This window comes from Balaenoptera physalus (genome assembly GCF_965194825.1).
Source record: "Balaenoptera physalus genome assembly, chromosome: 14".
Taxonomy (NCBI): domain Eukaryota; kingdom Metazoa; phylum Chordata; class Mammalia; order Artiodactyla; family Balaenopteridae; genus Balaenoptera; species Balaenoptera physalus.
Window position 1 is genome coordinate 35,255,266 of NC_138893.1, and position 11,926 is coordinate 35,267,191.

Here is an 11,926-nt window from a genome sequence, read left to right on the forward strand (position 1 = left end):
TATAAAAACCATTGACCAAGCTTTTGTGATGTTTACGTTGGGCACGAAGATGCATTTTTCTTTTTAGAGAAGCGAAAGGGGGATTCTTGTGGGCCTATATTGTTTGTTTGTAATACGGAAACATAGCACGGTATTCTTTTATCTTCTGGAACTTGGGCTGGTCATCTTGCCTGAGAAAACATGTTTCTTCTCAACTGTCTCTTCTATAGAAGATCTCATGATCCTTTCATATTTCCAAATATTTCCATTCTTTTTACTTTCTCCACAGGAATAAGTGAAACATTCACTTTAAGCATGGGAAGGGCACAACATTGATAAGACTTTTCATCATCATTACAAGCTAAAAGATCCTTTCTGTAAAATGCATAGACCAGGCTTGTTTAATGTTTATCAGTTAAAGAACATTTCACTGGACCTAACCCCAGGCAAAATACAGTTAGAAAATATACCTTTCCTACAAACAGGTCTGCTTGAACGTATTGCCTACGTACCTAATCGTTTACTATACTTAATTAGTCTACAAAACGATGGAGCCCTCGCATGTAAATACATGTTTCTTACATTGTAATGAATTCTTTTTAACAAGTTTATACTATGTCTTATGTGGCATATGTGCTCTCAGTCTTTATTGTGATGCTGATTGTGCTGGGTTTGTCCTTCGTGTTGCTCGAAAACTAAAATCTTTTACATTGTAAGAGCATATGACCATGTTGAAGAGGCCCCATTTAAATCACATGACCACGGTCAATGTCCAGACACACTGAGACGCTCTTTGGTTTGTCTATCCCCAAACCAGAAAATCCATACTGGGACATTTCAATAAGCTAAAAACGTAAGCTGCATCTTAATTTACAACAGTTTTAGGGAATAATTTTGTCACGGGGTTAATGGTACATGGCAAATATAGTTCAGGTCATTTTTGTTTCATGCTCAAAAGTATAGGCTCAATTTAAATCTAAGATAAACTAGCTGAGCGGAACTTTTGTTAGGGGGTGATCCTGGCAAAACTATATCATATTTCAAATTTGCATATGCTATCTAAAACATAGGAATATAATTAGACAAATACTGAGTTCTGTGTTTTAGCTTTTGGAGGTGGGGGACAGAGAAGAGACTAAGTAGCCTACACGAGTGTGGAGAGACCCAGCGTACATCTTAAACCCAGGCGGCAAGCTGCATGTTATGACAGTAGACAGTTCATTAGGTGCATTTAGTGTTCCCCTGATGTCCCCCAGCACCCCTGTGGCCAGCCGCCTCGCAGCCAGGTGGAATTGTGAGTAGTTCTGACCAGACGGCTTTGAGCAGAAACGCTGTGTGTCGCTTCTGGACTAAAGCATTAAAGAGCCAGTGTGAGACCCTCCGGCCGTCTCTTCCTCTGCCACAGCGCCTTGAAAGCCTCGTGTTGAGATGCTGGCACCACAAGGTGGAGAGACCTGCCAGTCCACAGCTGACATTAAGTGAAACAAGAAATAAAACTTCAGCCGCTGAGATTCGGGGGTTGGTTTGTTACTGCAGTTTTGACTAGCCTAACCAGACAGGTGTAACTTGATGTTTTTACACTTATGACAAGTGGATGGTGTTTCAGTCGATAGGAAATCCATCTTCGTGATCAGTGATTCCAGAGCATTCTTCCAGAGCTTCGTTTTCTCCTTAGATGATGATGCTACAGCCCTTTGACTCTTAACCTTTTTTTTAGTTGACTTATTTGAACTTTTCTGTAATAAAGAACTGGAAATTCTTTAAAAGAGAGCCAAAAGAACAGGTCCGGATTTGAAGCGGTCGGATGTAACTGGCAACCCCTTCTCCCCAGCTGCCCACCACCCCACCCCCCCGCCTGCCCCTGAAGCCCTCTTTTTAACAGCTGTATCTGCAGCGCCTGCAACAGTGCCTGGCAAAATAACGCATTTGTGCCCTCGTGATATTGGTTGAATGAATGTCGTCCTTGTGAAAAAAGACGCTGCTGCTAGTGTCGGCTTGAGTGTCAGGAAGGCTCCGAGTTGGTCTGCTTTACCAGGTGGGCTCACAGCCACAATCGCCCCTCCTTCCTTCAGTGGCTTTCCTTTTGGTGTCGCCTGCCTCAGCACGCTGGCTTGATTGTCATATTGCTTCCATTTACTTACCTTCTGTATGTGTATTCTTTCCTAGACTGAAAAATCAGATCTATTTTTGTTCTCATTTATAAACCCCAGTCAGTGCTTGATGACTGCTTGTTTGTTTCATTCTAAAGGAAACTGTTCTCCAAGATGAGCTGAAAGGAGTGTCGGGCATGTCAAACCTCACTTTCCTAAGTCGGCTTCTCTCCTTACACACGAGCCCCTGACCGCCTGCCGTGCCTCACTGTTGGCCAGCAGGTCCCTAAACCTTGGGCTGTAATACTTTGACTTGAGAGTAGCTTCTGGGTCCCTGCCTCTCGTCCACAAGTCTGCTGGCTACTGAAATGCAGTAGGCTGTGTACAGAGAGAGAAAAGGAAAGAAATACCAGGAAGAGATTTTTAGCCTTTGTTGTTTAACCTGGGTTCTTAACAGATACTTTTGAGCCATCCGCATAGGTGGGCGTTTTTAAAATCAGAGCCCACCAAAACTAGGGGATTACCATGCCTGTCCTGGAGACGCTCGCCGAGGAACAGCTCTGTGGCCAGAGAGCTGTACCATAGGTTATGGCATAGAAGCTGAAGGGCTAGAGAAATACAGAAACAAAGACTTTGTTGGGTTGAGTTAGAGAAGTCTTCTGGGGGTGGGGCCGAGAGGAGGCTTTGTTCTGCTTCAGCCTTCTAGCACTGGGGCAGATGGGTGTAAGGAGGAGCACGCACGGGCGGCTGGCAGGGGAACGCTTCGGTACTGTGGTCCTGGTGCCTCGCCTTTTTGCCTCTTGGCTCCCCTTGTATTCCTTTTTCTATCAGTGAGTGACAAGCGATTGCCCATCACACAAACTGTGTTTATGAAGTAGTAATTAGCTTTCCTGTGTTTTATTAATCACATCTATGACTGCCAATCTGAGCTTCTGATCAGCGTGAGATAACGGGTACACCCACACTGAGTTTCTGTAATTCTAGCCCAGAGCAAAGAAACTGGATGTCTCTGTCTGCCTGTGCAGGCTTATCGGGGTAAATTCCTGTCTGGCCTACTGAAATGCTGAAAGCGCTTCAAGATCTTCATCCACGGCCCTCGTGGACCCTCGAGGGGCCTTAGTGTGGGAAGGAGCTCCATCTGAGAGACTGGGCAGCTGGTACAGCCGGGATAAAGGTCTGTGGGAGGTTAGGAGAATAGGGGCTACATCTTCGCACTTGTTGTAATTCGGTGGTTTCGGGGGCCGAGCATAAGAATTTCTATTCTTAGCATGTCTAAAGCAACGCTGACATGGCTTTCGTACCCACAAATTCTCGAGTATTTGTATCACTGTAATTCTTGTATCAGCTGGAATATTTATTTTCACTTTTCCTCCTTTGTAATTCTTAGCTTGGTGTAAAAATTGCCAAAGCGATTGCCTGCCACAACTTTGTAAAAGCAAAAAAGGATGCTGAAAATTCACAGGTTGCTCGAAAAAAGAAGAAACTTGCCTGGGGGTGAGTTCAAGATTTTTTAAATTAGTAATTCTACTAAATTCATAGAAATTACAGACATCCTGTGATACATTTGGTGAATCCAGTTTGTGTGTAATTGTTATTCATTTTATTCTTTGTATCTTTGCTGAATGTTTATCAGTTTATAAATATGGAGGCATTTCTTCCTCCTGTTTGATGTTTATTTTGTAATTGATGGAGCATGTGAAACGTTTTTAAGTTTATTTTACTTTGGCGCTTAGTAAACATGTTACTTCAGGAAAGTATTTAGAAATAAATTGGGATTTTCATATTCTTCATTTTAGGTTTGAAGCAAAGAAGAGGTGGGAAACCAAAAGCAACATGGGATATATGTGACTTGCCAGAGTTCTTCAAGACCTTTGAGACTTCACTTGAGTCTTCAGTTGCTTAATTTACTGAAAAGATTTTCCTGTTCGTGTTGACTATGTCGGGAAATTGATGGAAATAGAAAAAAATAAGCATAAAATTTGGAAGTTGATTATCAAATCTTTTTTCAGTCTTTTTCTAAAGAGCTCGTCCTGCTGAAGTGAATGATATGGAGCATTCTGTTATTTGTATAGGAAATCTAAGCATACATACAGGAAAAAAAAGATAGGATTTAATTTATTTATTTATATAGACCTCCAGTATAAAATCAATTTTACTTTTCATCCACTTGGTGTAGCATAGCCAATGAGCTCCTTGTACTTTCTTATCTGTACTCAGTGTAACTGCACTTATTCTGGAGCTGTGTTTTTAAGACTGGCATTTGTTTATAATGGATTAGTCGTAAGTGCAAGAAAGATACTGTCTTTACAAATGACTTTATCTTAATGTTATAAAAGTAATTATTGGTTCTTTATTGGAGGCAGTAGAGTTGATATTTCACAGTCACATAATAAAAGCAATTGATTAATTTTTATGTACCTTCAGATTAAATATCACAGTTTTTAAAAAGGACAGAATGTAGTATTTAGAGGATGATTTAAATTCAAGTTCTCTGCCTGGAAGTGTCTTCCTAAATCTCTCTCTCAGCCATGTCATTCTTTAAATTATGAGTTAGTTCTTAGAAGAGAAATTGGTATAATAGTATTAGACAGTTATAACTCAAGACAGTGTAACCCTGAACCTTCTAAGAACAAACATGGTTTGATTATTTTTACTCCTCTTCCTCATTACTCCTGGAGAGATTGAGTGAATGAATGAGGATAAAGGGAATTGGTGCCCTGGGAGGTGGTTTTCACTGAAAGTGTGTTTCGTAGTCCTAACTGGAAGGGGCTTTGAGAAATTGTCACAAGCTGATGGACAAGACCACAGCTGGATGTTGTGATTTTTTGGGTAGGCCTAGGTATTTTGGCACCTCTTCTTGGTGCTCAGTGGGGGTGAAGAACTGCTTATTGTGGCTTTCATCAGGTCTCTTCCCTTCTTCAGCCTTCATCAGAGGTTTCTAGCTGTCCGATACAAACTTTCTCTAGGTTGATAATATAAATTCAGGAACATAGAAAATGAGTCATGATGATATTAGTAGTAGTATTATTTTGTTATTTTTAGACTTACAAACAGTAATCAAATTTTACTTATTTATGGTGGCATTTTTTTTTTTTTTCTGTGTTCTGGAATAAGTGAGCAACTAATTGCTATCTACGAGAACAAAAATAATATCTTGCTTCCACTTAGGTGACAAAAGCCAGTATAATAGAGAAAGCAAGATTTTAAGAGATTGTGTACCTTCTTATAGAATTCATAATGGAAAGATAGTCAGACTAAATATTGGAAAATCTAACATTTTATGATTTAATATTCCCTGTTGGGTTCTGTGGATATAATCGTACACTGCTTAGCTACAGCATCTTATTTCAAACTCCTTATAGGTGAATACAGACTTAGAGTATAGGAAATTTTCCTCTAAAAAAAAATCCTTCATGGGGGAAATATCCACTACACAATCCAGTGGTTTTGCCTGAAACATGAAAGATGTTGGCTTTGAGCAGGCAGGTAGTATGAGTATTCTCACGCAGGGGACCCCAGCACAGGCATCTCCCTGCAGTCTCTGCCCCCCTTTCCCCCTGGATCCACTTCCTTAGAGCAGTGAGTGACCCCTGCAGGCACATCCCCACTCTGCTCGTGCTGAGGCCTTGCCAGAGTGGCCTCCCTTAGGGTCTGATTTGGGAGGCCCTGAACCCAAAGTTCCCCTGACCCTTCTTCCGTCTGCTCCGGGGCCAGCGGTTGCCTACTTCCCTGACTCAGAGGTGCCACGTGGATGGGGGCTTTTTCCCTGAGTAGATGGCATTATAGGGGAATCAGGTAGCAGGGGATTCTTTTGATAAGAGGAGCCATGACGCCTAAGGCCCCACTCTTCGGGGCCTGGGTTGTGAAAGGCTCTGAAACAGTGCAGCCAAAGAGGGGGTGGGAGGGGAAGAGGATTTGAGGGAGAGAAAGGGACTGGTTTTCTTGGGTTAACCCTGCTGGCATGTCATTTGGGAACACTTTACTTTTAATCTGTTTTAATTTGAATTAGACATTTTACTCATTAAAGCATTAAAATGGGGACATTATTCTTAGAAAACCCAGGTTGCCCCCAAAGTGTAGTCATTTGTCCTCTCCGTCTGGTCACAGTGAAAGAAAGGTTCTTTTTGGATCAGTAATAACTTCAGTTCCTGAAGGTTTAACATGTGCATTTACTACCACCAGAACGCCTGAATTAGATTAGTAATGTAAATGTCAGGTATTGTTAACCGAGATTAATATGTTTCAGGCCATGGGTATGGCATTAATGTAACTACAGTTTACTGTCTGAGTACTTCAGGCTAAAACACTTTACTAAAGAACCGTAATTTTGAGCTTTGCAGCGCTGGTTCTGAGAAGTAAAGTTGATAGTGCATTCTTCTTTGGGAGCCCTCAGGATGTTTCTGATTTTCAGCAGAACATTCTATTCTTTCACCAAAAGAAGAGTTTGAATATATAATCTCAGGTTTGCTATAATTAGTTCTGATGACAGACTTAAATACCTTGGCCAAAACTGTAAATCAGTAGTTAAGCAGGTTTTTGCAACTGATCATAAATCTCAAAACTCCATATTTTAAACATGCTTATTTTTTTTTAGAGAGACAGCTAAGGGAGGAGCAGTCCAAGGACAGGAATAAAATGTTACCTGAACTTGACTAACAGCTTAAAACCTCACCTTTAAAATCTACTGATTTCCCTGATACCTATTGTCTAAAATGTTATCTAAATATTTTAATAACTTAGCTTATTCTTTGGTAAGACAGGTTTGAGCTTAATTTTTAAAATATGAAGGTTGATTTTCAAATGTTCAGATTTTCATGTGTCAGGTAAAGATATCACATTTTTAGAAAGGTATGTCCTGCTAAACTATAAAAAATATATGAGGTTAATATTTAAATAAGATGCCAATTGTGAGTAGTTTGTTTTAAGAGGTAACGTTTGAGGAAACAAGAATATAACATTAACGTCAGGCCCCATTTTGGAAGATTAACTTAGTGAAACCTGGTAGTCAAATTCAGAACCAACCGAAATAATTCAAGTTTTTCCATGTTGGCAGAAGTCGCTTTTATTTTTAGTATGTGGCAGAGCAACAAATGCTTTGCATGTCAGTTGAATGTTTTTTGAAGCCAACTGTTTATTCATTGGCTTCAAATTTACACTCTAGTAAAGTCTTAGCCTTGACTTTCATGAAACAAATAGTAATATTTGGACAAAATATGTACACGAAAATCTTTTTCCAAGACCAAATGTAGATTGGTGTTTGTGGCATCAGTGCCTTCTAACATGGTAATGGATCTGAAAATGCTTTGAAAAGTCTTAAGTCCTTATAAACCCAGGGCATGCATTTCAAGGAATTAATTTTTATTATGAAATAATCAGAGCATCTTTCTAGGTTTTCAGATTTAAATTAGTGAGAGACTTTCTGCTAGAAAGTAGAATCTATATGGAGTAAATTTCAATGAACTATCAGAAGATTCTTTTACCAATTTATTTATTTTTAAAAATTTATTTATTTATTTTTGGCTGTGTTGGGTCTTCGTTTCTGTGCGAGGGCCTTCTCCAGCTGCGGCAAGCGGGGGCCACTCTTCATCGCGGTGCGCGGGCCTCTCACTGTCACGGCCTCTCTTGTTGCGGAGCACAGGCTCCAGACGCGCAGGCTCAGTAGTTGTGGCTCACGGGCCCAGTAGTTGTGGCTTGCGGTCTCTAGAGCGCAGGCTCAGTAGTTGTGGCGCACGGGCTTAGTTGCTCCGTGGCATGTGGGATCTTCCCAGACCAGGGCTCGAACCCGTGTCCCCTGCATTGGCAGGCAGGCTCTCAACCACTGCGCCACCAGGGAAGCCCAGTTTATTTGTTCTTGGCCTTAGTAGCATACTGAGACAATGAGATCCATTTTTCCGTTTTTGAGGTTGGGGTGCTCTGTAGCTTTAGTTAAAATGAGTAGAGCTGCATTCTTTAGTTTATTATTTTATCCTTCCTCCACTCTCCTCACCTTAAAAGACACACACGCGCGCACACACACATTCAGTGTTGTAGCTGTAATCAGCACGAAGACATACTGGGAAAGGGGTTCTCAACTCCAGTCGAGAATATGGCAGCGTGTAAAAGGTCTAGATGCCATGAAGAAACTTAGAAAGGAGTCAAACTGTTGTGCTCTCGTGTGTAGTTTCTTCAACAGCATCTCCTCCTACTCTCCTGTGAGTATTCTGGAGATATGTGTTCATTTTGCTAGAATTTCTTCAGATACAGCAGTGGTGCCATGCTAGCTCTTGTGACCTTGATCCCTGGAACACAACTACAGGCCTTTGGTGGGACTATCTATTAAATGCCATGCAGTACGCTGGGTTTTTAGCTGTGCTTGTAAAATCAAGAATTAGCTGAGGGATAATTATCTTTTTATTAATATTAGTAACTCCCTTTTTAGATTCAAGTAAAACATAAGAATTTTCCAAGTAGGAGGGAATTTAGAAAAAAAAATTGAATTTCGGTACATGCCTTTTGTATCCAGACCAGGTTTCTTAAGGAAACACAGAATAAAAGGGACTGAGATGGGAACGGAAGGTAGTGTCCAAGAGAAGCCTTGGCTCCTGGGTGTTCCTGCCTGGGGTTCCTCCTGTGTCCTTACTAGTGTCATTCTAGAAGGCCCAGCCCCCATCTCCTCCAGGGCCCATGAGCTGCCTCTTGCTGAATTGCTGCAGGGGGCCAGCTATGTGATGGGTATGGAATGAGGTAATCTTTTCCCACTTCTAATTTCTGAAAGGTATGTCTGTCCAGTTATTACTTGTTCATTGAACTGAAAGGTTTAGAAACCAACATCTACGGTACAAGCTGTAATTATTGATGTCTGTTTCATATTCATCTGTAAGTTCTGACATTTGATCAAGAAGTTAATATATCACTTCATCTTCAGGCTGCATATGCCTCAGCTCTAAACGTTTTATTTTTTGATGGATAGTATCCAATTATGACTGCCCAGAATAAAAAGTGTTTTCATTTGTAATGTGAGTGATACTAGAAGTAATTATGAATGTCACAAGGAGTAGTGAAACAATGAAGCCTTGCGTTTCTTTGAATTCCTCCCTACTTGATATCTGAGAGACATTCACTGAACACCTACTCAGTGTTAGACACTAACTCGTGCTGATGCAAAAATGAATAAGCACAGTGTGATTGGGAAACATATGGGAAACATATAAAGCATGTTTTGGACAACTTGATTTTTAGGTAGGCTGTTAACACAAAGAAATAATCTACATGTAATAAATAACTTAGACGTAAAATTTTTAGTTCTGTGGGTATACGTTCTCTCCAGGGTGTGAAGTCTCCTTGCTGGGCAGCTGCTTACGGTCACTCACTAGCTTAGCACTCACCTCACAGTGAGTGGGATTGACACCCTGACTTTCACCTTATTTCTTAGACTTATGCAGAGGTGAGGGTCACTGATGGGGTGAGACTAGGGGGTGAATGCAACTGTTTTGCACAATATGCCCTAATTTTAAGCTTAAAGTTTTTCTTAGGCTGTACCAACACGTCCTTTATACTACAATGGCTGTGTCACAGTGCCTGCCCATGTTAGGGAAATGTTAACTACTACAAGAAATGTGTCCCCAAACTACAATGACTCAAACACAATAGAAGTTTATTTCCTGCTCATGGGACAAAGGAGGATGTTCCTGTCACCAGGGGGCTCTGCTCCATGCAGTCATTCAGAGATCCAGGCTGACAGCAGCTCTCTGACTTCCTCTTCCTAGTAACCCTGTGGGGTCACCATCCCAGTCAACTGGAAGGGAAGTAACCATAGAGTAGCACTCAGGGGAGGTGATGGGCCTAGCCTGGAAGGGGAATACATTACTTCTGCTCACTTTGTACCAGCTAGAACCTCATTACTTCACCTAACTCCTTCCAGCAAGGGAGGCTGGGAAATGTAGACTGTTTGCCAGGAAGGGGAGGAAATACATTTAGTGAAGAGCTAGCCGTGTCTGCCACATGTGACCATCACATGTGACCTTGACTTGTAGTAGCCAGGTGTTACTGAGGCATGATGTTGAATACCACAAACTGCTATTTGTGGTTTGATGTAAGCATTTTACTTGGATGCGTTGACAGAGCTGATCAAAATAGCCGCTCATATTGCCAGGTAATGCGCATGGCAGAGGTCCCGAGCATCTCCCGCAGCGTATGATAAGTGCTGAAGTAGAATCACATTTCAACAAGGCTCAAATGAGAATGTAGTTGCCACCTGCGGAAAGTCAGTCAAGGTCACGGCAGAGGCGATGCTTAGTTTAAGTCGAAAAGGGTAAAACTGGGACTTCATACAGGAGACCAGCTGAAGCAAGATCGTCCCAGGCGGAAGGAGCAGCGTGACACACTGGAGGCCCAGCGAGGCGTTTAGCGATGGGGTCGTGTGGGAGGACGGAGGCCGAGCCGGAGAACGACGGTGCTGGAGAGGGTGGCTGGAGCCCCCTGGCACACAGACAGTGAGCCGCGTGGGGGAGTTTGGACTTGTGTCTCTAGGCAGTGAGGACACATCAACTCATATTAAGCAAGCAAGAAATGCATGTTCGCATGATGAGAAATGGGTTGGGAGGCAAACCTGGAGGTAGGGCAGTTAGGGTATTTCAATAGCCCAGGGAGGAACTGATGAGAACCTAAACCGAGGCTGTGGGAATTGAGGGGAGAGCATGAATGTCGGGGGTGTTCGGGGGGAGACTTGACGAGACTTGCTGACTGTTTGCACAGGGGTGCGGGAGGGTTGGGTGCCTATGGACGGTGACGTGGGATGAGTGAGGCAGGTAGCAGAGAGCAGGAAATGTAGGTCGTATTTAGTAATTTAGTCGAATTTCGTCGTGTGAAATCAGACATTTAGTAATAGGTCATTTTTAGCAATGCTGGTGATACCTAGACTCACTGTGGCAAGGTTCATGTGGAATTTCCTTCTGGAAGGTCAGAAGAGAAGGTTGTTGCAGAAGACAGGAAAGAGGCTTATTTAAAAGGAAAGAGGCTTATTTAAAAGGTGGAGTGTCAACAGCAACAAACACTGCTGACCCGTCGAGTAAGATGACAGCGGCTTCAGAAGGCCCTGGTCATCTTGGCCAAATCAGAGATTTAAATCTGGATCACAATAAGTGGTACCTCAGGTCAGGTTTCTGAGAAGCAACGTCTCAGATGTCTTCTGAAAGTGATGTATAAAGGTGTACATGTCTGGAAAAACCTGTAAGGGAGAGAGTGAAGCCGATGAGGAAGGGAAAGAGCTGGTCAAGCCTTGGCGCCTCATGGCAAAGGAGCCAGCCTCTCCTGCCCTTATCCCAGTCGGCCAGTGGCTGTGGGCCTTCCCTGGGGCGTCACTTCCCTGGGCAAAGTGGCCTCCCTCAGTGGAGGGCAGTCCTCTCAAAGAGGGACAGCCGGGCACTGTTAACAGCTGAAGCGGCAGCTGGGGGATGGATAGGCCCACCCAGTAAGGGGAGATGCGGGGAGTGTGAATGTGTGTGCGGGACCGGACGGGCAGCCCTCATCATGGCAGTTGGGCCCAGCTCTATCCGGGGGAGATTATTTGGACAAACAGTGTGTGGTGGTAAACCTGAGGTCAGAAGGGTTTAAATCATCCCCACCTTGCCTGGTGTCTTGATTACATGAGAAATAGAGATGCCTGATGGAGCTGGGTAGAAGCCTGCTGGATTTGAAATCATAAGTGTTGTGATTATTGATTCCAATAATAAGTGAAACCCCTTAATAACCCTCCCTGAGATAGTATGAAAACTGAGCCGCTTAAAGATTTAAGAAACTCGTGAGCGTCTGCAACCATGAGTACATGGTAGAAATTGAAACCATCTACTACTATAAGAAATGTGCTTAAATATCAATAT

At 42.6% G+C, this 11,926-nt stretch overlaps 1 protein-coding gene across 5 annotated transcripts in view; it reads left to right on the forward strand.

The window, feature by feature from the left end:
* The window catches only part of FAM204A (family with sequence similarity 204 member A), a 31,334-nt gene extending 27,267 nt beyond the window's left edge, over positions 1 to 4,067 (forward strand). For 4 of the 5 annotated variants that reach the window (XM_082424842.1, XM_082424843.1, XM_082424844.1 and 1 more), the window contains exons 7-8: positions 3,457 to 3,563; positions 3,866 to 4,067. In XM_082424842.1, the coding sequence (XP_082280968.1) occupies positions 3,457 to 3,563; positions 3,866 to 3,917 (159 nt within the window). In that variant the 3' untranslated portion in view covers positions 3,918 to 4,067. Of the gene's footprint in view, positions 1 to 3,053; positions 3,418 to 3,456; positions 3,564 to 3,865 lie in introns of those variants that run through there. The other variant, XM_082424846.1, reaches the window with a different exon arrangement.
* The last annotated feature ends 7,859 nt before the right edge of the window (positions 4,068 to 11,926 follow it).